The 26,602-nt window shown below is 58.6% G+C and overlaps 1 protein-coding gene across 4 annotated transcripts in view; it reads right to left on the bottom strand.

Moving 5' to 3' along the window:
* WDR47 (WD repeat domain 47) overlaps positions 1-26,602 on the bottom strand; it is a 97,053-nt gene that overhangs the window by 51,131 nt on the left and 19,320 nt on the right. For 3 of the 4 annotated variants that reach the window (XM_075617073.1, XM_075617072.1, XM_075617074.1), the window contains one exon: positions 5,379-5,545. In XM_075617073.1, coding sequence (XP_075473188.1) covers positions 5,379-5,536 — 158 coding nt within the window. In that variant the 5' untranslated portion in view covers positions 5,537-5,545. Of the gene's footprint in view, positions 1-5,378; positions 5,546-26,602 lie in introns of those variants that run through there. The other variant, XM_075617075.1, reaches the window with a different exon arrangement.

Raw genomic sequence — 26,602 nt, 5'->3', positions numbered from 1 at the left:
GGCAGTGACATGGTTAAGGGGTCAGTCCCTCCTAGGGGCAAAGTGTACTAATGGCAGTGACATGGTTAAGGGATCAGTCCCTCCTAGGGGCAAATTGTACTAATGGCAGTGACATGGTTAAGGGGCCAGTCCCTCCTAGGGGCAAAGTGTACTAATGGCAGTGACATGGTTAAGGGGTCAGTCCCTCCTAGGGGCAAAGTGTACTAATGGCAGTGACATGGTTAAGGGGTCAGTCCCTCCTAGGGGCAAAGTGTACTAATGGCAGTGACATGGTTAAGGGGCCAGTCCCTCCTAGGGGCAAAGTGTACTAATGGCAGTGACATGGTTAAGGGGTCAGTCCCTCCTAGGGGCAAAGTGTACTAATGGCAGTGACATGGTTAAGGGGTCAGTCCCTCCTAGGGGCAAAGTGTACTAATGGCAGTGACATGGTTAAGGGATCAGTCCCTCCTAGGGGCAAATTGTACTAATGGCAGTGACATGGTTAAGGGGCCAGTCCCTCCTAGGGGCAAAGTGTACTAATGGCAGTGACATGGTTAAGGGGTCAGTCCCTCCTAGGGGCAAAGTGTACTAATGGCAGTGACATGGTTAAGGGGCCAGTCCCTCCTAGGGGCAAAGTGTACTAATGGCAGTGACATGGTTAAGGGGCCAGTCCCTCCTAGGGGCAAAGTGTACTAATGGCAGTGACATGTTTAAGGGGCCAGTCCCTCCTAGGGGCAAAGTGTACTAATGGCAGTGACATGTTTAAGGGGCCAGTCCCTCCTAGGGGCAAAGTGTACTAATGGCAGTGACATGGTTAAGGGGTCAGTCCCTCCTAGGGGCAAAGTGTACTAATGGCAGTGACATGGTTAAGGGATCAGTCCCTCCTAGGGGCAAATTGTACTAATGGCAGTGACATGGTTAAGGGGCCAGTCCCTCCTAGGGGCAAAGTGTACTAATGGCAGTGACATGGTTAAGGGGCCAGTCCCTCCTAGGGGCAAAGTGTACTAATGGCAGTGACATGGTTAAGGGCTCAGTCCCTCCTAGGGACAAAGAGTACTAATGGCAGTGACATGGTTAAGGGCTCAGTCCCTCCTAGGGACAAAGAGTACTAATGGCAGTGACATGGTTAAGGGGTCAGTCTCTCCTAGGGGCAAAGTGTACTAATGGCAGTGACATGGTTAAGGGGTCAGTCCCTCCTAGGGACAAAGTGTACTAATGGCAGTGACATGGTTAAGGGGCCAGTCCCTCCTAGGGGCAAAGTGTACTAATGGCAGTGACATGTTTAAGGGGTCAGTCCCTCCTAGGAGCAAAGTGTACTAATGGCAGTGACATGGTTAAGGGGTCAGTCCCTCCTAGGGGCAAAGTGTACTAATGGCAGTGACATGGTTAAGGGGTCAGTCCCTCCTAGGGGCAAAGTGTACTAATGGCAGTGACATGGTTAAGGGGTCAGTCCCTCCTAGGGGCAAAGTGTACTAATGGCAGTGACATGGTTAAGGGGCCAGTCCCTCCTAGGGGCAAAGTGTACTAATGGCAGTGACATGGTTAAGGGGTCAGTCCCTCCTAGGGGCAAAGTGTACTAATGGCAGTGACATGTTTAAGGGGTCAGTCCCTCCTAGGAGCAAAGTGTACTAATGGCAGTGACATGGTTAAGGGGTCAGTCCCTCCTAGGGGCAAAGTGTACTAATGGCAGTGACATGGTTAAGGGGTCAGTCCCTCCTAGGGGCAAAGTGTACTAATGGCAGTGACATGGTTAAGGGGCCAGTCCCTCCTAGGGGCAAAGTGTACTAATGGCAGTGACATGGTTAAGGGGCCAGTCCCTCCTAGGGGCAAAGTGTACTAATGGCAGTGACATGGGTAAGGGGTCAGTCCCTCCTAGGGGCAAAGTGTACTAATGGCAGTGACATGTTTAAGGGGTCAGTCCCTCCTAGGAGCAAAGTGTACTAATGGCAGTGACATGGTTAAGGGGTCAGTCCCTCCTAGGGGCAAAGTGTACTAATGGCAGTGACATGGTTAAGGGGTCAGTCCCTCCTAGGGGCAAAGTGTACTAATGGCAGTGACATGGTTAAGGGGTCAGTCCCTCCTAGGGGCAAAGTGTACTAATGGCAGTGACATGTTTAAGGGGTCAGTCCCTCCTAGGAGCAAAGTGTACTAATGGCAGTGACATGGTTAAGGGGTCAGTCCCTCCTAGGGGCAAAGTGTACTAATGGCAGTGACATGGTTAAGGGGTCAGTCCCTCCTAGGGGCAAAGTGTACTAATGGCAGTGACATGGTTAAGGGATCAGTCCCTCCTAGGGGCAAATTGTACTAATGGCAGTGACATGGTTAAGGGGCCAGTCCCTCCTAGGGGCAAAGTGTACTAATGGCAGTGACATGGTTAAGGGGTCAGTCCCTCCTAGGGGCAAAGTGTACTAATGGCAGTGACATGGTTAAGGGGTCAGTCCCTCCTAGGGGCAAAGTGTACTAATGGCAGTGACATGGTTAAGGGGTCAGTCCCTCCTAGGGGCAAAGTGTACTAATGGCAGTGACATGGTTAAGGGGCCAGTCCCTCCTAGGGGCAAAGTGTACTAATGGCAGTGACATGGTTAAGGGGTCAGTCCCTCCTAGGGGCAAAGTGTACTAATGGCAGTGACATGGTTAAGGGGTCAGTCCCTCCTAGGGGCAAAGTGTACTAATGGCAGTGACATGGTTAAGGGATCAGTCCCTCCTAGGGGCAAATTGTACTAATGGCAGTGACATGGTTAAGGGGCCAGTCCCTCCTAGGGGCAAAGTGTACTAATGGCAGTGACATGGTTAAGGGGTCAGTCCCTCCTAGGGGCAAAGTGTACTAATGGCAGTGACATGGTTAAGGGGCCAGTCCCTCCTAGGGGCAAAGTGTACTAATGGCAGTGACATGGTTAAGGGGCCAGTCCCTCCTAGGGGCAAAGTGTACTAATGGCAGTGACATGTTTAAGGGGCCAGTCCCTCCTAGGGGCAAAGTGTACTAATGGCAGTGACATGTTTAAGGGGCCAGTCCCTCCTAGGGGCAAAGTGTACTAATGGCAGTGACATGGTTAAGGGGTCAGTCCCTCCTAGGGGCAAAGTGTACTAATGGCAGTGACATGGTTAAGGGATCAGTCCCTCCTAGGGGCAAATTGTACTAATGGCAGTGACATGGTTAAGGGGCCAGTCCCTCCTAGGGGCAAAGTGTACTAATGGCAGTGACATGGTTAAGGGGCCAGTCCCTCCTAGGGGCAAAGTGTACTAATGGCAGTGACATGGTTAAGGGCTCAGTCCCTCCTAGGGACAAAGAGTACTAATGGCAGTGACATGGTTAAGGGCTCAGTCCCTCCTAGGGACAAAGAGTACTAATGGCAGTGACATGGTTAAGGGGTCAGTCTCTCCTAGGGGCAAAGTGTACTAATGGCAGTGACATGGTTAAGGGGTCAGTCCCTCCTAGGGACAAAGTGTACTAATGGCAGTGACATGGTTAAGGGGCCAGTCCCTCCTAGGGGCAAAGTGTACTAATGGCAGTGACATGTTTAAGGGGTCAGTCCCTCCTAGGAGCAAAGTGTACTAATGGCAGTGACATGGTTAAGGGGTCAGTCCCTCCTAGGGGCAAAGTGTACTAATGGCAGTGACATGGTTAAGGGGTCAGTCCCTCCTAGGGGCAAAGTGTACTAATGGCAGTGACATGGTTAAGGGGTCAGTCCCTCCTAGGGGCAAAGTGTACTAATGGCAGTGACATGGTTAAGGGGCCAGTCCCTCCTAGGGGCAAAGTGTACTAATGGCAGTGACATGGTTAAGGGGTCAGTCCCTCCTAGGGGCAAAGTGTACTAATGGCAGTGACATGTTTAAGGGGTCAGTCCCTCCTAGGAGCAAAGTGTACTAATGGCAGTGACATGGTTAAGGGGTCAGTCCCTCCTAGGGGCAAAGTGTACTAATGGCAGTGACATGGTTAAGGGGTCAGTCCCTCCTAGGGGCAAAGTGTACTAATGGCAGTGACATGGTTAAGGGGCCAGTCCCTCCTAGGGGCAAAGTGTACTAATGGCAGTGACATGGTTAAGGGGCCAGTCCCTCCTAGGGGCAAAGTGTACTAATGGCAGTGACATGGTTAAGGGGTCAGTCCCTCCTAGGGGCAAAGTGTACTAATGGCAGTGACATGTTTAAGGGGTCAGTCCCTCCTAGGAGCAAAGTGTACTAATGGCAGTGACATGGTTAAGGGGTCAGTCCCTCCTAGGGGCAAAGTGTACTAATGGCAGTGACATGGTTAAGGGGTCAGTCCCTCCTAGGGGCAAAGTGTACTAATGGCAGTGACATGGTTAAGGGGTCAGTCCTTCCTAGGGGCAAAGTGTACTAATGGCAGTGACATGTTTAAGGGGTCAGTCCCTCCTAGGAGCAAAGTGTACTAATGGCAGTGACATGGTTAAGGGGTCAGTCCCTCCTAGGGGCAAAGTGTACTAATGGCAGTGACATGGTTAAGGGGTCAGTCCCTCCTAGGGGCAAAGTGTACTAATGGCAGTGACATGGTTAAGGGGCCAGTCCCTCCTAGGGGCAAAGTGTACTAATGGCAGTGACATGGTTAAGGGGCCAGTCCCTCCTAGGGGCAAAGTGTACTAATGGCAGTGACATGGTTAAGGGGTCAGTCCCTCCTAGGGGCAAAGTGTACTAATGGCAGTGACATGGTTAAGGGGCCAGTCCCTCCTAGGGGCAAAGTGTACTAATGGCAGTGACATGGTAGAGGGGCCAGTCCCTCCTAAGGGCAAAGTGTACTAATGGCAGTAACATGGTTAAGGGGTCAGTCCCTCCTAGGGGCAAAGTGTACTAATGGCAGTGACATGGTTAAGGGGCCAGTCCCTCCTAGGGGCAAAGTGTACTAATGGCAGTGACATGGTTAAGGGGTCAGTCCCTCCTAGGGGCAAAGTGTACTAATGGCAGTGACATGTTTAAGGGGTCAGTCCCTCCTAGGAGCAAAGTGTACTAATGGCAGTGACATGGTTAAGGGGTCAGTCCCTCCTAGGGGCAAAGTGTACTAATGGCAGTGACATGTTTAAGGGGCCGGTCCCTCCTAGGGGCAAAGTGTACTAATGGCAGTGACATGGTTAAGGGGTCAGTCCCTCCTAGGGGCAAAGTGTACTAATGGCAGTGACATGGTTAAGGGGTCAGTCCCTCCTAGGAGCAAAGTGTACTAATGGCAGTGACATGGTTAAGGGGCCAGTCCCTCCTAGGGGCAAAGTGTACTAATGGCAGTGACATGGTTAAGGGGGTCAGTCCCTCCTAGGGGCAAAGTGTACTAATGGCAGTGACATGGTTAAGGGGCCAGTCCCTCCTAGGGGCAAAGTGTACTAATGGCAGTGACAGGGTTAAGGGGTGACACCTGGTTGAGTGTTGCCCATGTTACCCACATGTTGCACACATGGTACCTGAGGAAGAGCATGTCGTCAGAGTACAGCCCGTTTATCACCCCGCTCTCCTTCTCCAGGGCCAGCATACTGATGTGAAGCTTCTTGGCGTCCAGGAAATCTAAGATCAGTTTGGTTATTTCCGCCTCCTTCACGTTCACCGTCTCCTCCGCCGTCATTTTGACGGCCTTCAAACAAAGAGAGAAGGAAAATCTCAGGAATGAAACAGTACGGCAAAAATGCCGGCGTCTTATATTACTTCCCCCCACCCCCCAAAGGGGGAGATACGGGGCAAATTAGAATTATGATGTTAAAGTCAATTTACTGTTAGGTCTCCCTAAATCACAGTTGTAAGGTGTTTTGCATCAATGATGCCGAATGTCTGCTAAATTTATAGGGAGCCGTTAGGTGGGGAGGAGGGGGGGAAAGAATTGTAGGGGAGCCGTTGGGGGGGGGGGGGCAGTTTTAGGGGAGCCGTTAGGTGGAAGGGGGGGGGACAGTTTTAGGGGAGCCGTTAGGTGGAGGGGGGGGGAGAGCTGTAGAGGAGCCGTTAGGGGGGGGGAGAGCTGTAGGGGAGGCGTTAGGGAGGAAGAGCTGTAGGGGAGGCGTTAGGGGGGAAGAGCTGTAGGGGAGGCGTTAGGGGGGAAGAGCTGTAGGGGAGGCGTTAGGGGGGAAGAGCTGTAGGGGAGGCGTTAGGGGGACAGAGCTGTAGGGGAGGCGTTAGGGGGGAAGAGCTGTAGGGGAGGCGTTAGGGAGGAAGAGCTGTAGGGGAGGCGTTAGGGAGGAAGAGCTGTAGGGGAGGCGTTAGGGGGGAAGAGCTGTAGGGGAGGCGTTAGGGAGGAAGAGCTGTAGTGGAGGCGTTAGGGGGGAAGAGCTGTAGGGGAGGCGTTAGGGAGGAAGAGCTGTAGGGGAGGCGTTAGGGGGGAAGAGCTGTAGGGGAGGCGTTAGGGGGAAGAGCTGTAGGGGAGGCGTTAGGGGGGAAGAGCTGTAGGGGAGGCGTTAGGGGGGAAGAGCTGTAGGGGAGGCGTTAGGGAGGAAGAGCTGTAGGGGAGGCGTTAGGGGGGAAGAGCTGTAGGGGAGGCGTTAGGGAGGAAGAGCTGTAGGGGAGGCGTTAGGGGGGAAGAGTTGGAGGGGAGGCGTTAGGGAGGAAGAGCTGTAGGGGAGGCGTTAGGGGGGAAGAGTTGGAGGGGAGGCGTTAGGGAGGAAGAGCTGTAGGGGAGGCGTTAGGGAGGAAGAGCTGTAGGGGAGGCGTTAGTGGGGAAGAGCTGTAGGGGAGGCGTTAGGGAGTAAGGTTGTAGGGGAGGCGTTAGGGGGGAAAGAGCTGTAGGGGAGGCGTTAGGGGGTGAAGAGCTGTAGGGGAGGCGTTAGGGAGGAAGAGCTGTAGGGGAGGCGTTAGGGAGGAAGAGCTGTAGGGGAAACGTTAGGGAGGAAGAGCTGAAGGGGAGGCGTTGGGGAGGAAAAGCTGTAGGGGAGGCGAGAGGGAGGAAGAGCTGTAGGGGAGACGTTAGGGGGGAAGAGCTGTAGGGGAGGCGTTAGGGGGGAAGAGCTGTAGGGGAGGCGTTAGGGAGGAAGAGCTGTAGGGGAGGCGTTAGGGGGGAAGAGCTGTAGGGGAGGCGTTAGGGGGAAGAGCTGTAGGGGAGGCGTTAGGGGGGAAGGGCTATAGGGGAGGCGTTAGGGGGGGAAGAGCTGTAGGGGAGGCGAGAGGGAGGAAGAGCTGTAGGTGAGGCGTTAGGGGGGAAGAGCTGTAGGGGAGGCGTTAGGGGGGGAAGAGCTGTAGGGGAGGCGAGAGGGAGGAAGAGCTGTAGGGGAGACGTTAGGGGGGCAGAGCTGTAGGGGAGGCGTTAGGGGGGAAGAGCTGTAGGGGAGGCGTTAGGGAGGAAGAGCTGTAGGGGAGGCGTTAGGGGGGAAGGTTGTAGGGGAGGCGTTAGGGAGGAAGAGCTGTAGGGGAGGCGTTAGGGAGGAAGAGCTGTAGGGGAGGCGTTGGGGAGGAAAAGCTGTAGGGGAGGCGAGAGGGAGGAAGAGCTGTAGGGGAGGCGTTAGGGGGGGAAGAGCTGTAGGGGAGGCGTTAGGGGGGGAAGAGCTGTAAGGGAAGCGTTAGGGGGGAAGTGCTGTAGGGGAGGCGTTAGGGGGGAAGAGCTGTAGGGGAGGCTTTAGGGGGGAAGAGCTGTAGGGGAGGCGTTAGGGGGGGAAGAGCTGTAGGGGAAGCGTTAGGGGGGAAGTGCTGTAGGGGAGGCGTTAGGGAGGAAGAGCTGTAGGGGAGGTGTTAGGGAGGAAGAGCTGTAGGGGAGGCGTTAGGGGGGAAGAGCTGCAGGGGAGGCGTTAGGGGGGAGAGCTGTAGGGGAGGCGTTAGGGGGGAAGAGCTGTAGGGGAGGCGTTAGGGGGGAAGAGCTGTAGGGGAGGCGTTAGGGAGGAAGAGATGTAGGGGAGGCGTTAGGGAGGAAGAGCTGTAGGGGAGGCGTTAGGGGGGAAGAGCTGTAGGGGAGGCGTTAGGGGGGAAGAGCTGTAGGGGAGGCGTTAGGGGGGAAGAGCTGTAGGGGAGGCGTTAGGGGGGAAGAGCTGTAGGGGAGGCGTTAGGGGGGAAGAGCTGTAGGGGAGGCGTTAGGGGGGAAGAGCTGTAGGGGAGGCGTTAGGGAGGAAGAGCTGTAGGGGAGGCGTTAGGGGGGAAGAGCTGTAGGGGAGGCGTTAGGGGGGAAGAGCTGTAGGGGAGGTGTTAGGGAGGAAGAGCTGTAGGGGAGGCGTTAGGGGGGAAGAGCTGCAGGGGAGGCGTTAGGGGGGAGAGCTGTAGGGGAGGCGTTAGGGGGGAAGAGCTGTAGGGGAGGCGTTAGGGAGGAAGAGATGTAGGGGAGGCGTTAGGGAGGAAGAGCTGTAGGGGAGGCGTTAGGGGGGAAGAGCTGTAGGGGAGGCGTTAGGGAGGAAGAGCTGTAGGGGAGGCGTTAGGGGGGAAGAGCTGTAGGGGAGGCGTTAGGGGGGAAGAGCTGTAGGGGAGGCGTTAGGGAGGAAGAGCTGTAGAGGAGGCGTTAGGGGGGAAGAGCTGTAGGGGAGGCGTTAGGGAGGAAGAGCTGTAGGGGAGGCGTTAGGGGGGAAGGTTGTAGGGGAGGCGTTAGGGAGGAAGAGCTGTAGGGGAGGCGTTAGGGGGAAGAGCTGTAGGGGAGGCGTTAGGGAGGAAGAGCTGTAGGGGAGGCGTTAGGGGGGAAGAGCTGTAGGGGAGGCGTTAGGGGGGAAGAGCTGTAGGGGAGGCGTTAGGGGGGAAGAGCTGTAGGGGAGGCGTTAGTGGGGAAGAGCAGTAGGGGAGGCGTTAGGGAGGAAGAGCTGTAGGGGAGGCGTTAGGGAGGAAGAGCTGTAGGGGAGGCGTTAGGGGGGAAGAGCTGTAGGGAAGGCGTTAGGGAGGAAGAGCTGTAGGGGAGGCGTTAGGGGGGAAGAGCTGTAGGGGAGGCGTTAGGGGGGAAGAGCTGTAGGGGAGGCGTTAGGGGGGAAGAGCTGTAGGGGAGGCGTTAGTGGGAAAGAGCAGTAGGGGAGGCGTTAGGGAGGAAGAGCTGTAGGGGAGGCGTTAGGGAGGAAGAGCTGTAGGGGAGGCGTTAGGGATGAAGAGCTGTAGGGGAGGCGTTAGGGGGGAAGAGCTGTAGGGGAGGCGTTAGGGAGGAAGAGCTGTAGGGGAGGCGTTAGGGGGGAAGAGCTGTAGGGGAGGCGTTAGTGGGGAAGAGCAGTAGGGGAGGCGTTAGGGAGGAAGAGCTGTAGGGGAGGCGTTAGGGGGGGAAGAGCTGTAGGGGAAGCGTTAGGGGGGAAGTGCTGTAGGGGAGGCGTTAGGGAGGAAGAGCTGTAGGGGAGGCGTTAGGGAGGAAGAGCTGTAGGGGAGGCGTTAGTGGGGAAGAGCTGTAGGGGAGGCGTTAGTGGGGAAGAGCTGTAGGGGAGGCGTTAGGGAGGAAGAGCTGTAGGGGAGGCGTTAGTGGGGAAGAGCTGTAGGGGAGGCGTTAGGGGGGGAAGAGCTGTAGGGGAGGCGTTAGGGGGGAAGAGCTGTAGGGGAGGCGTTAGGGGGGAAGAGCTGTAGGGGAGGCGTTAGGGAGGAAGAGCTGTAGGGGAGGCGTTAGGGGGGGAAGAGCTGTAGGGGAGGCGTTAGGGGGGAAGAGCTGTAGGGGAGGCGTTAGGGAGGAAGAGCTGTAGGGGAGGCGTTAGGGGGAAGAGCTGTAGGGGAGGCGTTAGGGGGAAGAGCTGTAGGGGAGGCGTTAGGGAGGAAGAGCTGTAGGGGAGGCGTTAGGGGGAAGAGCTGTAGGGGAGGCGTTAGGGGGGAAGAGCTGTAGGGGAGGCGTTAGGGAGGAAGAGCTGTAGGGGAGGCGTTAGGGGGGAAGGTTGTAGGGGAGGCGTTAGGGAGGAAGAGCTGTAGGGGAGGCGTTAGGGAGGAAGAGCTGTAGGGGAGGCGTTTGGGAGGAAAAGCTGTAGGGGAGGCGAGAGGGAGGAAGAGCTGTAGGGGAGGCGTTAGGGGGGGAAGAGCTGTAGGGGAGGCGTTAGGGGGGGAAGAGCTGTAAGGGAAGCGTTAGGGGGGAAGTGCTGTAGGGGAGGCGTTAGGGGGGAAGAGCTGTAGGGGAGGCTTTAGGGGGGAAGAGCTGTAGGGGAGGCGTTAGGGGGGGAAGAGCTGTAGGGGAAGCGTTAGGGGGGAAGTGCTGTAGGGGAGGCGTTAGGGAGGAAGAGCTGTAGGGGAGGTGTTAGGGAGGAAGAGCTGTAGGGGAGGCGTTAGGGGGGAAGAGCTGCAGGGGAGGCGTTAGGGGGAGAGCTGTAGGGGAGGCGTTAGGGGGGAAGAGCTGTAGGGGAGGCGTTAGGGAGGAAGAGATGTAGGGGAGGCGTTAGGGAGGAAGAGCTGTAGGGGAGGCGTTAGGGGGGAAGAGCTGTAGGGGAGGCGTTAGGGGGGAAGAGCTGTAGGGGAGGCGTTAGGGAGGAAGAGCTGTAGGGGAGGCGTTAGGGGGGAAGAGCTGTAGGGGAGGCGTTAGGGGGGGGAGAGCTGTAGGGGAGGCGTTAGGGAGGAAGAGCTGTAGGGGAGGCGTTAGGGGGGAAGAGCTGTAGGGGAGGCGTTAGGGGGGAAGAGCTGTAGGGGAGGCGTTAGGGGGGAAGAGCTGTAGGGGAGGCGTTAGGGAGGAAGAGCTGTAGGGGAGGCGTTAGAGAGGAAGAACTGTAGGGGAGGCGTTAGGGGGGGAAGGTTGTAGGGGAGGCGTTAGGGAGGAAGAGCTGTAGGGGAGGCGTTAGGGAGGAAGAGCTGTAGGGGAGGCGTTAGGGAGGAAGGTTGTAGGGGAGGCGTTAGGGAGGAAGAGCTGTAGGGGAGGCGTTAGGGAGGAAGAGCTGTAGGGGAGGCGTTAGGGATGAAGAGCTGTAGGGGAGGCGTTAGGGGGGAAGAGCTGTAGGGAGGCGTTAGGGGGGAAGAGCTGTAGGGAGGCGTTAGGGAGGAAGAGCTGTAGGGGAGGCGTTAGTGGGGAAGAGCTGTAGGGGAGGCGTTAGGGGGGAAGAGCTGTAGGGGAGGCGTTAGGGGGGAAGAGCTGTAGGGGAGGAGTTAGGGGGAGGCGTTAGGGGGGGAAGAGCTGTAGGGGAGGCGTTAGGGGGGAAGAGCTGTAGGGGAGGCGTTAGGGAGGAAGAGCTGTAGTGGAGGCGTTAGGGGGGGAAGAGCTGTAGGGGAGGCGTTAGGGAGGAAGAGCTGTAGGGGAGGCGTTAGGGGGGAAGGTTGTAGGGGAGGCGTTAGGGAGGAAGAGCTGTAGGGGAGGCGTTAGGGGGGAAGAGTTGGAGGGGAGGCGTTAGGGAGGAAGAGCTGTAGGGGAGGCGTTAGGGGGGAAGAGTTGGAGGGGAGGCGTTAGGGAGGAAGAGCTGTAGGGGAGGCGTTAGGGAGGAAGAGCTGTAGGGGAGGCGTTAGTGGGGAAGAGATGTAGGGGAGGCGTTAGGGAGGAAGGTTGTAGGGGAGGCGTTAGGGGGGGGAAGAGCTGTAGGGGAGGCGTTAGGGAGGAAGAGCTGTAGGGGAGGCGTTAGGGAGGAAGAGCTGTAGGGGAGGCGTTAGGGAGGAAGAGCTGTAGGGGAGGCGTTAGGGAGGAAGAGCTGTAGGGGAGGTGAGAGGGAGGAAGAGCTGTAGGGGAGGCGTTAGGGGGGGAAGAGCTGTAGGGGAGGCGTTAGGGGGGAAGAGCTGTAGGGGAGGCGTTAGGGGGGAAGAGCTGTAGGGGAGGCGAGAGGGAGGAAGAGCTGTAGGGGAGGCGTTAGGGGGGGAAGAGCTGTAGGGGAGGCGTTAGGGTGGGAGAGCTGTAGGGGAGGCGTTAGGGGGGGAAGAGCTGTAGGGGAGGCGTTAGGGAGGAAGAGCTGTAGGGGAAGCGTTAGGGGGGAAGAGCTGTAGGGGAGGCGTTAGGGGGGGAGAGCTGTAGGGGAGGCGTTAGGGGGGAAGAGCTGTAGGGGAGGCGTTAGGGAGGAAGAGATGTAGGGGAGGCGTTAGGGAGGAAGAGCTGTAGGGGAGGCGTTAGGGGGGAAGAGCTGTAGGGGAGGCGTTAGGGGGGAAGAGCTGTAGGCGAGGCGTTAGGGAGGAAGAGCTGTAGGGGAGGCGTTAGAGAGGAAGAACTGTAGGGGAGGCGTTAGGGGGGGAAGGTTGTAGGGGAGGCGTTAGGGAGGAAGAGCTGTAGGGGATTCGTTAGGGAGGAAGAGCTGTAGGGGAGGCGTTAGGGGGGAAGGTTGTAGGGGAGGCGTTAGGGAGGAAGAGCTGTAGGGGAGGCGTTAGGGGGAAGAGCTGTAGGGGAGGCGTTAGGGAGGAAGAGCTGTAGGGGAGGCGTTAGGGGGGAAGAGCTGTAGGGGAGGCGTTAGGGGGGAAGAGCTGTAGGGGAGGCGTTAGGGGGGAAGAGCTGTAGGGGAGGCGTTAGTGGGGAAGAGCAGTAGGGGAGGCGTTAGGGAGGAAGAGCTGTAGGGGAGGCGTTAGGGAGGAAGAGCTGTAGGGGAGGCGTTAGGGGGGAAGAGCTGTAGGGGAGGCGTTAGGGAGGAAGAGCTGTAGGGGAGGCGTTAGGGGGAAGAGCTGTAGGGGAGGCGTTAGGGAGGAAGAGCTGTAGGGGAGGCGTTAGGGGGGAAGAGCTGTAGGGGAGGCGTTAGGGGGGAAGAGCTGTAGGGGAGGCGTTAGGGGGGAAGAGCTGTAGGGGAGGCGTTAGTGGGAAAGAGCAGAAGGGGAGGCGTTAGGGAGGAAGAGTTGTAGGGGAGGCGTTAGGGAGGAAGAGCTGTAGGGGAGGCGTTAGGGATGAAGAGCTGTAGGGGAGGCGTTAGGGGGGAAGAGCTGTAGGGGAGGCGTTAGGGAGGAAGAGCTGTAGGGGAGGCGTTAGGGGGGAAGAGCTGTAGGGGAGGCGTTAGTGGGGAAGAGCAGTAGGGGAGGCGTTAGGGAGGAAGAGCTGTAGGGGAGGCGTTAGGGGGGGAAGAGCTGTAGGGGAAGCGTTAGGGGGGAAGTGCTGTAGGGGAGGCGTTAGGGAGGAAGAGCTGTAGGGGAGGCGTTAGGGAGGAAGAGCTGTAGGGGAGGCGTTAGTGGGGAAGAGCTGTAGGGGAGGCGTTAGTGGGGAAGAGCTGTAGGGGAGGCGTTAGGGAGGAAGAGCTGTAGGGGAGGCGTTAGTGGGGAAGAGCTGTAGGGGAGGCGTTAGGGGGGGAAGAGCTGTAGGGGAGGCGTTAGGCGGGAAGAGCTGTAGGGGAGGCGTTAGGGGGGAAGAGCTGTAGGGGAGGCGTTAGGGAGGAAGAGCTGTAGGGGAGGCGTTAGGGGGGGAAGAGCTGTAGGGGAGGCGTTAGGGGGGAAGAGCTGTAGGGGAGGTGTTAGGGAGGAAGAGCTGTAGGGGAGGCGTTAGGGGGGAAGAGCTGTAGGGGAGGCGTTAGGGGGGGAGAGCTGTAGGGGAGGCGTTAGGGAGGAAGAGCTGTAGGGGAGGCGTTAGGGGGGAAGAGCTGTAGGGGAGGCGTTAGGGGGGAAGAGCTGTAGGGGAGGCGTTAGGGGGGAAGAGCTGTAGGGGAGGCGTTAGGGAGGAAGAGCTGTAGGGGAGGCGTTAGAGAGGAAGAACTGTAGGGGAGGCGTTAGGGGGGGAAGGTTGTAGGGGAGGCGTTAGGGAGGAAGAGCTGTAGGGGAGGCATTAGGGGGAAGAGCTGTAGGGGAGGCGTTAGGGGGAAGAGCTGTAGGGGAGGCGTTAGGGAGGAAGAGCTGTAGGGGAGGCGTTAGGGGGAAGAGCTGTAGGGGAGGCGTTAGGGGGGAAGAGCTGTAGGGGAGGCGTTAGGGAGGAAGAGCTGTAGGGGAGGCGTTAGGGGGGAAGGTTGTAGGGAGGAAGAGCTGTAGGGGAGGCGTTAGGGAGGAAGAGCTGTAGGGGAGGCGTTTGGGAGGAAAAGCTGTAGGGGAGGCGAGAGGGAGGAAGAGCTGTAGGGGAGGCGTTAGGGGGGGAAGAGCTGTAGGGGAGGCGTTAGGGGGGGAAGAGCTGTAAGGGAAGCGTTAGGGGGGAAGTGCTGTAGGGGAGGCGTTAGGGGGGAAGAGCTGTAGGGGAGGCTTTAGGGGGGAAGAGCTGTAGGGGAGGCGTTAGGGGGGGAAGAGCTGTAGGGGAAGCGTTAGGGGGGAAGTGCTGTAGGGGAGGCGTTAGGGAGGAAGAGCTGTAGGGGAGGTGTTAGGGAGGAAGAGCTGTAGGGGAGGCGTTAGGGGGGAAGAGCTGCAGGGGAGGCGTTAGGGGGGAGAGCTGTAGGGGAGGCGTTAGGGGGGAAGAGCTGTAGGGGAGGCGTTAGGGAGGAAGAGATGTAGGGGAGGCGTTAGGGAGGAAGAGATGTAGGGGAAGCGTTAGGGAGGAAGAGCTGTAGGGGAGGCGTTAGGGGGGAAGAGCTGTAGGGGAGGCGTTAGGGGGGAAGAGCTGTAGGGGGAGGCGTTAGGGGGGAAGAGCTGTAGGGGAGGCGTTAGGGGGGAAGAGCTGTAGGGGAGGCGTTAGGGGGGAAGAGCTGTAGGGGAGGCGTTAGGGGGGAAGAGCTGTAGGGGAGGCGTTAGGGGGGAAGAGCTGTAGGGGAGGCGTTAGGGGGGAAGAGCTGTAGGGGAGGCGTTAGGGGGGAAGAGCTGTAGGGGAGGCGTTAGGGGGGAAGAGCTGTAGGGGAGGCGTTAGGGAGGAAGAGCTGTAGGGAAGGCGTTAGGGGGGAAGAGCTGTAGGGGAGGCGTTAGGGGGGAAGAGCTGTAGGGGAGGTGTTAGGGAGGAAGAGCTGTAGGGGAGGCGTTAGGGGGGGAAGAGCTGCAAGGGAGGCGTTAGGGGGGAGAGCTGTAGGGGAGGCGTTAGGGGGGAAGAGCTGTAGGGGAGGCGTTAGGGAGGAAGAGATGTAGGGGAGGCGTTAGGGAGGAAGAGCTGTAGGGGAGGCGTTAGGGGGGAAGAGCTGTAGGGGAGGCGTTAGGGAGGAAGAGCTGTAGGGGAGGCGTTAGGGGGGAAGAGCTGTAGGGGAGGCGTTAGGGGGGAAGAGCTGTAGGGGAGGCGTTAGGGAGGAAGAGCTGTAGAGGAGGCGTTAGGGGGGAAGAGCTGTAGGGGAGGCGTTAGGGAGGAAGAGCTGTAGGGGAGGCGTTAGGGGGGAAGGTTGTAGGGGAGGCGTTAGGGAGGAAGAGCTGTAGGGGAGGCGTTAGGGGGAAGAGCTGTAGGGGAGGCGTTAGGGAGGAAGAGCTGTAGGGGAGGCGTTAGGGGGGAAGAGCTGTAGGGGAGGCGTTAGGGGGGAAGAGCTGTAGGGGAGGCGTTAGGGGGGAAGAGCTGTAGGGGAGGCGTTAGGGGGGAAGAGCTGTAGGGGAGGCGTTAGGGAGGAAGAGCTGTAGGGAAGGCGTTAGGGGGGAAGAGCTGTAGGGGAGGCGTTAGGGGGGAAGAGCTGTAGGGGAGGCGTTAGGGGGGAAGAGCTGTAGGGGAGGTGTTAGGGAGGAAGAGCTGTAGGGGAGGCGTTAGGGGGGAAGAGCTGCAGGGGAGGCGTTAGGGGGGAGAGCTGTAGGGGAGGCGTTAGGGGGGAAGAGCTGTAGGGGAGGCGTTAGGGAGGAAGAGATGTAGGGGAGGCGTTAGGGAGGAAGAGCTGTAGGGGAGGCGTTAGGGGGGAAGAGCTGTAGGGGAGGCGTTAGGGAGGAAGAGCTGTAGGGGAGGCGTTAGGGGGGAAGAGCTGTAGGGGAGGCGTTAGGGGGGAAGAGCTGTAGGGGAGGCGTTAGGGAGGAAGAGCTGTAGAGGAGGCGTTAGGGGGGAAGAGCTGTAGGGGAGGCGTTAGGGAGGAAGAGCTGTAGGGGAGGCGTTAGGGGGGAAGTTTGTAGGGGAGGCGTTAGGGAGGAAGAGCTGTAGGGGAGGCGTTAGGGGGAAGAGCTGTAGGGGAGGCGTTAGGGAGGAAGAGCTGTAGGGGAGGCGTTAGGGGGGAAGAGCTGTAGGGGAGGCGTTAGGGGGGAAGAGCTGTAGGGGAGGCGTTAGGGGGGAAGAGCTGTAGGGGAGGCGTTAGTGGGGAAGAGCAGTAGGGGAGGCGTTAGGGAGGAAGAGCTGTAGGGGAGGCGTTAGGGAGGAAGAGCTGTAGGGGAGGCGTTAGGGGGGAAGAGCTGTAGGGGAGGCGTTAGGGAGGAAGAGCTGTAGGGGAGGCGTTAGGGGGAAGAGCTGTAGGGGAGGCGTTAGGGAGGAAGAGCTGTAGGGGAGGCGTTAGGGGGGAAGAGCTGTAGGGGAGGCGTTAGGGGGGAAGAGCTGTAGGGGAGGCGTTAGGGGGGAAGAGCTGTAGGGGAGGCGTTAGTGGGAAAGAGCAGTAGGGGAGGCGTTAGGGAGGAAGAGCTGTAGGGGAGGCGTTAGGGAGGAAGAGCTGTAGGGGAGGCGTTAGGGAGGAAGAGCTGTAGGGGAGGCGTTAGGGATGAAGAGCTGTAGGGGAGGCGTTAGGGGGGAAGAGCTGTAGGGGAGGCGTTAGGGAGGAAGAGCTGTAGGGGAGGCGTTAGGGGGGAAGAGCTGTAGGGGAGGCGTTAGGGGGGAAGAGCAGTAGGGGAGGCGTTAGGGAGGAAGAGCTGTAGGGGAGGCGTTAGGGGGGGAAGAGCTGTAGGGGAAGCGTTAGGGGGGAAGTGCTGTAGGGGAGGCGTTAGGGAGGAAGAGCTGTAGGGGAGGCGTTAGGGAGGAAGAGCTGTAGGGGAAGCGTTAGTGGGGAAGAGCTGTAGGGGAGGCGTTAGTGGGGAAGAGCTGTAGGGGAGGCGTTAGGGAGGAAGAGCTGTAGGGGAGGCGTTAGTGGGGAAGAGCTGTAGGGGAGGCGTTAGGGGGGGAAGAGCTGTAGGGGAGGCGTTAGGGGGGAAGAGCTGTAGGGGAGGCGTTAGGGGGGAAGAGCTGTAGGGGAGGCGTTAGGGAGGAAGAGCTGTAGGGGAGGCGTTAGGGGGGGAAGAGCTGTAGGGGAGGCGTTAGGGGGGAAGAGCTGTAGGGGAGGTGTTAGGGAGGAAGAGCTGTAGGGGAGGCGTTAGGGGGGAAGAGCTGTAGGGGAGGCGTTAGGGGGGGAGAGCTGTAGGGGAGGCGTTAGGGAGGAAGAGCTGTAGGGGAGGCGTTAGGGGGGAAGAGCTGTAGGGGAGGCGTTAGGGGGGAAGAGCTGTAGGGGAGGCGTTAGGGGGGAAGAGCTGTAGGGGAGGCGTTAGGGAGGAAGAGCTGTAGGGGAGGCGTTAGAGAGGAAGAACTGTAGGGGAGGCGTTAGGGGGGGAAGGTTGTAGGGGAGGCGTTAGGGAGGAAGAGCTGTAGGGGAGGCGTTAGGGAGGAAGAGCTGTAGGGGAGGCGTTAGGGAGGAAGGTTGTAGGGGAGGCGTTAGGGAGGAAGAGCTGTAGGGGAGGCGTTAGGGAGGAAGAGCTGTAGGGGAGGCGTTAGGGATGAAGAGCTGTAGGGGAGGCGTTAGGGAGGAAGAGCTGTAGGGGAGGCGTTAGGGAGGAAGAGCTGTAGGGGAGGCGTTAGGGATGAAGAGCTGTAGGGGAGGCGTTAGGGGGGAAGAGCTGTAGGGAGGCGTTAGGGGGGAAGAGCTGTAGGGAGGCGTTAGGGAGGAAGAGCTGTAGGGGAGGCGTTAGTGGGGAAGAGCTGTAGGGGAGGCGTTAGGGGGGAAGAGCTGTAGGGGAGGCGTTAGGGGGGAAGAGCTGTAGGGGAGGAGTTAGGGGGAAGGTTGTAGGGGAGGCGTTAGGGAGGAAGAGCTGTAGGGGAGGCGTTAGGGGGGGAAGAGCTGTAGGGGAGGCGTTAGGGGGGAAGAGCTGTAGGGGAGGCGTTAGGGGGGGAAGAGCTGTAGTGGAGGCGTTAGGGGGGGAAGAGCTGTAGGGGAGGCGTTAGGGAGGAAGAGCTGTAGGGGAGGCGTTAGGGGGGAAGGTTGTAGGGGAGGCGTTAGGGAGGAAGAGCTGTAGGGGAGGCGTTAGGGGGGAAGAGTTGGAGGGGAGGCGTTAGGGAGGAAGAGCTGTAGGAAAGGCGTTAGGGGGGGAAGAGTTGGAGGGGAGGCGTTAGGGAGGAAGAGCTGTAGGGGAGGCGTTAGGGAGGAAGAGCTGTAGGGGAGGCGTTAGTGGGGAAGAGCTGTAGGGGAGGCGTTAGGGAGGAAGGTTGTAGGGGAGGCGTTAGGGGGGGGAAGAGCTGTAGGGGAGGCGTTAGGGAGGAAGAGCTGTAGGGGAGGCGTTAGGGAGGAAGAGCTGTAGGGGAGGCGTTAGGGAGGAAGAGCTGTAGGGGAGGCGTTAGGGAGGAAGAGCTGTAGGGGAGGTGAGAGGGAGGAAGAGCTGTAGGGGAGGCGTTAGGGGGGGAAGAGCTGTAGGGGAGGCGTTAGGGGGGAAGAGCTGTAGGGGAGGCGTTAGGGGGGAAGAGCTGTAGGGGAGGCGAGAGGGAGGAAGAGCTGTAGGGGAGGCGTTAGGGGGGGAAGAGCTGTAGGGGAGGCGTTAGGGTGGGAGAGCTGTAGGGGAGGCGTTAGGGGGGGAAGAGCTGTAGGGGAGGCGTTAGGGAGGAAGAGCTGTAGGGGAAGCGTTAGGGGGGAAGAGCTGTAGGGGAGGCGTTAGGGGGGGAGAGCTGTAGAGGAGGCGTTAGGGGGGAAGAGCTGTAGGGGAGGCGTTAGGGAGGAAGAGATGTAGGGGAGGCGTTAGGGAGGAAGAGCTGTAGGGGAGGCGTTAGGGGGGAAGAGCTGTAGGGGAGGCGTTAGGGGGGAAGAGCTGTAGGGGAGGCGTTAGGGAGGAAGAGCTGTAGGGGAGGCGTTAGGGATGAAGAGCTGTAGGGGAGGCGTTAGAGAGGAAGAACTGTAGGGGAGGCGTTAGGGGGGGAAGGTTGTAGGGGAGGCGTTAGGGAGGAAGAGCTGTAGGGGAGGCGTTAGGGAGGAAGAGCTGTAGGGGAGGCGTTAGGGAGGAAGGTTGAAGGGGAGGCGTTAGGGAGGAAGAGCTGTAGGGGAGGCGTTAGGGAGGAAGAGCTGTAGGGGAGGCGTTAGGGAGGAAGAGCTGTAGGGGAGGCGTTAGGGATGAAGAGCTGTAGGGGAGGCGTTAGGGGGGAAGAGCTGTAGGGGAGGCGTTAGGGAGGAAGAGCTGTAGGGGAGGCGTTAGTGGGGAAGAGCTGTAGGGGAGGTGTTAGGGGGGAAGAGCTGTAGGGGAGGAGTTAGGGGGGAAGGTTGTAGGGGAGGCGTTAGGGAGGAAGAGCTGTAGGGGAGGCGTTAGGGGGGGAAGAGCTGTAGGGGGGGCGTTAGGGGGGGCGAGCTGTAGGGGAGGCGTTAGGGGGGAAGAGCTGTAGGGGAGGCGTTAGGGAGGAAGAGCTGTAGGGGAGGCGTTAGGGGGGGAAGAGCTGTAGGGGAGGCGTTAGGGAGGAAGAGCTGTAGGGGAGGCGTTAGGGGGGAAGGTTGTAGGGGAGGCGTTAGGGAGGAAGAGCTGTAGGGGAGGCGTTAGGGGGGAAGAGTTGGAGGGGAGGCGTTAGGGAGGAAGAGCTGTAGGGGAGGCGTTAGGGGGGAAGAGTTGGAGGGGAGGCGTTAGGGAGGAAGAGCTGTAGGGGAGGCGTTAGGGAGGAAGAGCTGTAGGGGAGGCTTTAGTGGGGAAGAGCTGTAGGGGAGGCGTTAGGGAGGAAGGTTGTAGGGGAGGCGTTAGGGGGGAAGAGCTGTAGGGGAGGCGTTAGGGAGGAAGAGCTGTAGGGGAGGCGTTAGGGAGGAAGAGCTGTAGGGGAGGCGTTAGGGAGGAAGAGCTGTAGGGGAGGCGTTAGGGAGGAAGAGCTGTAGGGGAGGTGAGAGGGAGGAAGAGCTGTAGGGGAGGCGTTAGGGGGGGAAGAGCTGTAGGGGAGGCGAGAGGGAGGAAGAGCTGTAGGGGAGACGTTAGGGGGGAAGAGCTGTAGGGGAGGCGTTAGGGGGGAAGAGCTGTAGGGGAGGCGTTAGGGTGGGAGAGCTGTAGGGGAGGCGTTAGGGGGGGAAGAGCTGTAGGGGAGGCGTTAGGGAGGAAGAGCTGTAGGGGAAGCGTTAGGGGGGAAGAGCTGTAGGGGAGGCGTTAGGGTGGGAGAGCTGTAGGGGAGGCGTTAGGGGGGGAAGAGCTGTAGGGGAGGCGTTAGGGGGGAAGAGCTGTAGGGGAGGCGTTAGGGTGGGAGAGCTGTAGGGGAGACGTTAGGGTGGGAGAACTGTAGGGGGGGCGTTAGGGTGGGAGAGCTTTAGGGGAGGCGTTAGGGAGGAAGAGCTGTAGGGGAGTCGTTAGGGAGGAAGAGCTGTAGGGGAGGCGTTAGGGTGGGAGAGCTGTAGGGGAGGCGTTAGGGTGGGAGAGCTGTAGGGGAGGCGTTAGGGTGGGAGAGCTGTAGGGGAGGCGTTAGGGTGGGAGAGCTGTAGGGGAGGCGTTAGGGTGGGAGAGCTGTAGGGGAGGCGTTAGGGTGGGAGAGCTGTAGGGGAGGCGTTAGGGTGGGAGAGCTGTAGGGGAGGCGTTGCTCTGCATGATATTACAATAGGATGTATCACAGTTTGCATGTAGGATTAATGTTCTCACGCTTTGTTCCATTAAACCCCCAGGTCTGTGCTGCTGTAATAACCTCCGTCTCCAAGAGACTGACATCAGACAGCAGAAACCCAACACAAGTCTCATACACGCCAGCAGCACAGATTGATGTGAAACAAATGTCTTGTACAATATCAAACAGCAAACGGCACCCACCGTAAAGACCTATGTTTCTAAGTTATAAAATATCTTTATGAATTGCTGGCAAGGTACAACACAAAGTGAGTTTAACAGGACTACAGACATTTTATTTGTAAACCTCGTTATCTGGCTAAAGCTCTTTAAAGCTGCAGAGCAAGCAATATCCTGTGTTTGTATTTAATAAATCAGTTCTGTGCTATGTGAAAATACTTGTTTTTTTTTTGTTCTTTTAACAACTCTGAATGGCATTTTTTATGTATTATATTGTAAGAAGCATTTTTTGTTTCTATAGCATTCATTTACAAAGTCACATCCCCTTCCTCTTCTGAAACAGGCTCTGGCACGCCCCTTTTTGAGCCCTGCCCTCTCTCTCTCTAGCAGTGCACCAATTGTATCTAGTGACTGCCTGGTCACATGATCTTCCCCACAGAACTGCAGCATCTTTGGTCCTCTTCTGCTGCACCGACTGCCATTTAGTGAACCCTGAGCTGAATCTTCACCGATCGATCACAGGATAACGGACCGATCGGCAACTTAGCTAATTACTTTTTGTGTGGATTGTATTGATGCACATATTAAAGGGGGTGCAGGTAGCAGCTCCGGCTGATCTAGTTTGGGCTAACATAATGGTGGCTTCAATGTCCCGCGACTTGTGGGCCAATAGAAAGTGGTGCCGTCATCCCTTGAGGCTTCCTATTGACCGGTGTGACAGCAGGACATTGAAACAGCAGAGACACGCCGGCACCACTTTGGAGGTTAGTATCTCGGGGAGCAGGGGCTCCCAAAGCTGAAATCAACGCGGCTCAGCTCCGGAGACCCCCTGCTTCAATTCTATTCAAAAAAGGTATTTAAAACCCACAAAGTTCCCAGGAGTGCTGCTTTAAACAAAATCCCCTTTCAAGTACAAAAATGAACAAGCCTATAGTTAAAGCAGCAAAGATCTCCCAGAATCCTACAGGAGATTAACTCGCATAATGTTAGTATCTTTCCCTGAGTATTGTTATCATCGCCAACATACTCAGCAGCGCTGTACAATGGGGGGTGCAGAGTGATGTACATTACAGAAACAGATTGACAGATACAGGAGGTAATGAGGGTCCTGATCCGGAGAGCTTGCAATCTAGAGGGGATAAGGGGCAATGTACGAACAAAAGGTAACGTGGCTGCTCATTGTGGGACGGAGTATAAATCAGGATGGAGTATGGTCCCGCCGCTCAGCTGGTCCCATTAATGTTTGTGTGGATGTTAGGGGTGTTAGCATTGAGTTTGGCCCTGCCGCACAGCTGTCCCAATGGGGTTGGAGGGGGAGAGTTGGATGTTGGGGGTGTTAGCATTGAGTTTGGCCCTGCCGCACAGCTGTCCCAATGGGGCTGGAGGGGGAGAGTTGGATGTTGGGGGGATGACAGATTGGCCTACATGAGAATGTGGGGTATCAAGGAGTATAAATGCCTGACAGCTGGGGGAGAGTCTGATGGTGCGAGGCAGCGAATGCCAGAGAGAGGGGGCAGCGCGGGAGACGTCTTGTATGCGGGAGTGAGGGGGGAATAAGGCAGGAGGGGAGGTGGATGTTATGGGCAGAACGGAGGGGGCGTTTAGGGATATATTTGGGGGTGAGGGCTGAGATGTAAGGGGGGGGGGGCACATTGCTGAGAGCTCTGTAAGTCACAGCTAGGGTTTTACATTGGGAAGCCAGGGTGGGGAGTGCAGCGATGAGTGCGGCAGAGGAGTCTGGGAAGCCAGGGTGGGGAGTGGAGCGGTGAGTGAGGTGGAGGAGTCTGGAAAGCCAGGGTGGGGAGTGCAGCGGTGAGTGAGGTGGAGGAGTCTTGGAAGCCAGTGTGGGGAGTGGAGCGGTGAGTGAGGTGGAGGAGTCTTGGAAGCCAGTGTGGGGAGTGGAGCGGTGAGTGAGGTGGAGGAGTCTGGGAAGCTAGGGTGGGGAGTGGAGCGGTGAGTGAGGTGGAGAAGTCTGGGAAGCCAGGGTGGGGAGTGCAGCGGTGAGTGAGGTGGAGGAGTCTGGGAAGCCAGTGTGGGGAGTGGAGCGGTGAGTGAGGTGGAGGAGTCTGGAAAGCCAGGGTGGGGAGTGCAGCGGTGAGTGAGGTGGAGGAGTCTTGGAAGCCAGTGTGGGGAGTGGAGCGGTGAGTGAGGTGGAGGAGACTTGGAAGCCAGTGTGGGGAGTGGAGCGGTGAGTGAGGTGGAGGAGTCTGGGAAGCTAGGGTGGGGAGTGGAGCGGTGAGTGAGGTGGAGAAGTCTGGGAAGCCAGGGTGGGGAGTGCAGCGGTGAGTGAGGTGGAGGAGTCTTGGAAGCCAGTGTGGGGAGTGGAGCGGTGAGTGAGGTGGAGGAGTCTGGGAAGCAAGGGTGGTGAGTGCAGCGGTGAGTGCGGTAGAGGAGTCTGGGAAGCCAGTGTGGGGAGTGGAGTGGTGAGTGAGGTGGAGTCTGGGAAGCCAGGGTGGGGAGTGCAGCGGTGAGTGAGGTGGAGGAGTCTGGGAAGCCATGGTGGGGAGTGCAGCGGTGAGTGCGGTAGAGGAGTCTAGGAAGCCAGTGTGTGGAGTGCAGCGGTGAGTGAGGTAGAGGAGTCTGGGAAGCCAGGGTGGGGAGTGCAGCGGTGAGTTAGGTGGAGGAGTCTGGGAAGCCAGGGTGGTGAGTGCAGCGGTGAGTGCGGTAGAGGAGTCTGGGAAGCCAGTGTGGGGAGTGGAGCGGTGAGTGAGGTGGAGTCTGGGAAGCCAGGGTGGGGAGTGCAGCGATGAGTGAGGTGGAGGACTCTGGGAAGCCATGGTGGGGAGTGCAGCGGTGAGTGCGGTAGAGGAGTCTGGGAAGCCAGGGTGGGGAGTGGAGCGGTGAGTGAGGTGGAGGAGTCTGGGAAGCTAGTGTGGGGAGTGCAGCGGTGAGTGAGGTGGAGGAGTCTGGGAAGCCAGGGTGGGGAGTGCAGCGGTGAGTACGGTGGAGGAGTCTGGGAAGCCAGTGTGGGGAGTGCAGCGGTGAGTGAGGTGGAGGAGTCTGGGAAGCCAGGGTGGGGAGTGCAGCGGTGAGTGAGGTGGAGGAGTCTGGAAAGCCAGGGTGGGGAGTGCAGCGGTGAGTGAGGTGGAGGAGTCTGGGAAGCCAGGGTGGGGAGTGGAGCGGTGAGTGAGGTGGAGGAGTCTGGGAAGACAGGGTGGGGAGTGGAGCGGTGAGTGCGGTAGAGGAGTCTGGGAAGCCAGTGTGGGGAGTGGAGCGGTGAGTGAGGTAGAGGAGTCTGGGAAGCCAGTGTGGGGAGTGGAGCGGTGAGTGCGGTAGAGGAGTCTGGTAAGCCAGTGTGGGGAGTGGAGCGGTGAGTGAGGTAGAGGAGTATGAGAAGCCAGTGTGGGGAGTGCAGCGGTGAGTGAGGTGGAGGAGTCTGGGAAGCCAGGGTGGGGAGTGCAGCGGTGAGTGAGGTGGAGGAGTCTGGAAAGCCAGGGTGGGGAGTGCAGCGGTGAGTGAGGTGGAGGAGTCTGGGAAGCCAGGGTGGGGAGTGGAGCGGTGAGTGAGGTGGAGGAGTCTGGGAAGACAGGGTGGGGAGTGGAGCGGTGAGTGCGGTAGAGGAGTCTGGGAAGCCAGTGTGGGGAGTGGAGCGGTGAGTGAGGTAGAGGAGTCTGGGAAGCCAGTGTGGGGAGTGGAGCGGTGAGTGCGGTAGAGGAGTCTGGTAAGCCAGTGTGGGGAGTGGAGCGGTGAGTGAGGTAGAGGAGTATGAGAAGCCAGTGTGGGGAGTGCAGCGGTGAGTGAGGTGGAGGAGTCTGGGAAGCCAGGGTGGGGAGTGCAGCGGTGAGTGCGGTAGAGGAGTCTGGGAAGCCAGTGTGGGGAGTGGAGCGGTGAGTGAGGTAGAGGAGTCTGGGAAGCCAGTGTGGGGAGTGCAGCGGTGAGTGAGGTGGAGGAGTCTGGGAAGCCAGGGTGGGGAGTGCAGCGGTGAGTGAGGTGGAGGAGTCTGGGAAGCCAGGGTGGGGAGTGCAGCGGTGAGTGCGGTAGAGGAGTCTGGGAAGCCAGTGTAGGGAGTGCAGCGGTGAGTGAGGTGGAGGAGTCTGGAAAGCCAGGGTGGGGAGTGCAGCGGTGAGTGAGGTGGAGGAGTCTGGGAAGCCAGTGTGGGGAGTGGAGCGGTGAGTGAGGTGGAGGAGTCTGGAAAGCCAGGGTGGGGAGTGCAGCGGTGAGTGAGGTGGAGGAGTCTGGGAAGCCAGGGTGGGGAGTGCAGTGGTGAGTGAGGTGGAGGAGTCTGGGAAGCCAGGGTGGGGAGTGCAGCGGTGAGTGAGGTGGAGGAGTGTGGGAAGCCAGGGCGGTGAGTGATGTGGAGGAGTCTGGGAAGCCAGGGTGGGGAGTGGGGCGGTGAGTGAGGTGGAGGAGTCTGGGAAGCCAGGGTGGGGAGTGGAGCGGTGAGTGCGGTAGAGGAGTCTGGGAAGCCAGGGTGGGGAGTGGAGCGGTGAGTGAGGTGGAGGAGTCTGGGAAGCCAGTGTAGGGAGTGCAGCGGTGAGTGAGGTGGAGGAGTCTGGGAAGCCAGTGTGGGGAGTGGAGCGGTGAGTGCGGTAGAGGAGTCTGGGAAGCCAGTGTGGGGAGTGCAGCGGTGAGTGAGGTGGAGGAGTCTGGGAAGCCAGGGTGGGGAGTGCAGCGGTGAGTGAGGTGGAGGAGTCTGGGAAGCCAGTGTGGGGAGTGGAGCTGTGAGTGCGGTAGAGGAGTCTGGGAAGCCAGTGAGGGGAGTGGAGCGGTGAGTGAGGTAGAGGAGTCTGGGAAGCCAGTGTGGGGAGTGCAGCGGTGAGTGAGGTGGTGGAGTCTGGGAAGCCAGGGTGGGGAGTGCAGCGGTGAGTGCGGTAGAGGAGTCTGGGAAGCCAGGGTGGGGAGTGGAGCGGTGAGTGAGGTGGAGGAGTCTGGGAAGCCAGGGTGGGGAGTGCAGCGGTGAGTGCGGTGGAGGAGTCTGGGAAGCCAGGGTGGGGAGTGCAGCGGTGAGTGCGGTAGAGGAGTCTGGTAAGCCAGTGTGGGGAGTGGAGCGGTGAGTGAGGTAGAGGAGTCTGGGAAGCCAGTGTGGGGAGTGGAGCGGTGAGTGCGGTAGAGGAGTCTGGTAAGCCAGTGTGGGGAGTGCAGCGGTGAGTGAGGTAGAGGAGTCTGGGAAGCCAGTGTGGGGAGTGCAGCAGTGAGTGAGGTGGAGGAGTCTGGGAAGCCAGGGTGGGGAGTGCAGGGGTGAGTGAGGTGGAGGAGTCTGTGAAGCCAGGGTGGGGAGTGCAGCGGTGAGTGAGGTGGAGTCTGGGAAGTCAGGGTGGGGAGTGGAGCGGTGAGTGAGGTGGAGGAGTCTGGGAAGCCAGGGTGGGGAGTGCAGCGGTGAGTGAGGTGGAGGAGTCTGGGAAGCCAGGGTGGGGAGTGCAGCGGTGAGTGAGGTGGAGGAGTCTGGGAAGCCAGGGTGGGGAGTGCAGCGGTGAGTGAGGTGGAGGAGTCTGGGAAGCCAGGGTGGGGAGTGCAGCGGTGAGTGAGGTGGAGGAGTCTGGGAAGCCAGGGTGGGGAGTGCAGCGGTGAGTGAGGTGGAGGAGTCTGGGAAGCCAGGGTGGGGAGTGCAGCGGTGTGTCCTGATCTTCCATTATTTTTAAATAAGGGTTTTCCTTCTGTTTGAAAACATGATTTTGTTAATGTCCAGTGTCTGGTTACCATGGAAACCTTTAACCTGCATTGGGCTCTGGGGAGACTTCCATTTCATCCTCCCGGACAGTAAAGCTTACATCCATTAAATGATGCATCAGATTTTAATCACAAAAACAGCGTTGGAAAAAGCAAGAGGAGATCATTTTAAAACAAAAATCAAATGCCAAACAAAAGCTGGACTGTTGCTTTATAGCCAGCAGGTTACAGCCACATAAAGGCCCTGTGGTTATAACCGGAAGCGTGTCCCAGGCCGGGCTCCCCTATCATTACGTTTATATTTATATAAAGGCGGTGGTGTGAACGCAACAACCATCAATGAAGCGAAATGAAACAGAAGGTGCCGTGTTAAACTTGCTAAATCCCGCCCGGTAACACACGCCGACGAGGTTTGTGTAACGTCCTCATCTCGGGTGCGAGTGTTCAAAGACAACCCTCTTTATAAGAATCACTCCCGGTATTTCCCTTCCAGTAAAAAGCACTGTTACAGGAGCAGCACTGCCCAGGGCAGGGGGGCAACTGCAGTCCGCAAGGGCCACCAACAGGTCAGGGTTTCAGGACATCCCTGCTTCAGCACAGG

The sequence above is a fragment of the Ascaphus truei genome, chromosome 10, assembly GCF_040206685.1.
Source record: "Ascaphus truei isolate aAscTru1 chromosome 10, aAscTru1.hap1, whole genome shotgun sequence".
NCBI classification, from domain to species: domain Eukaryota; kingdom Metazoa; phylum Chordata; class Amphibia; order Anura; family Ascaphidae; genus Ascaphus; species Ascaphus truei.
The sequence above is the reverse complement of the archived record's forward strand: the minus strand, read 5'-3'. Positions and strand labels throughout refer to the sequence as shown.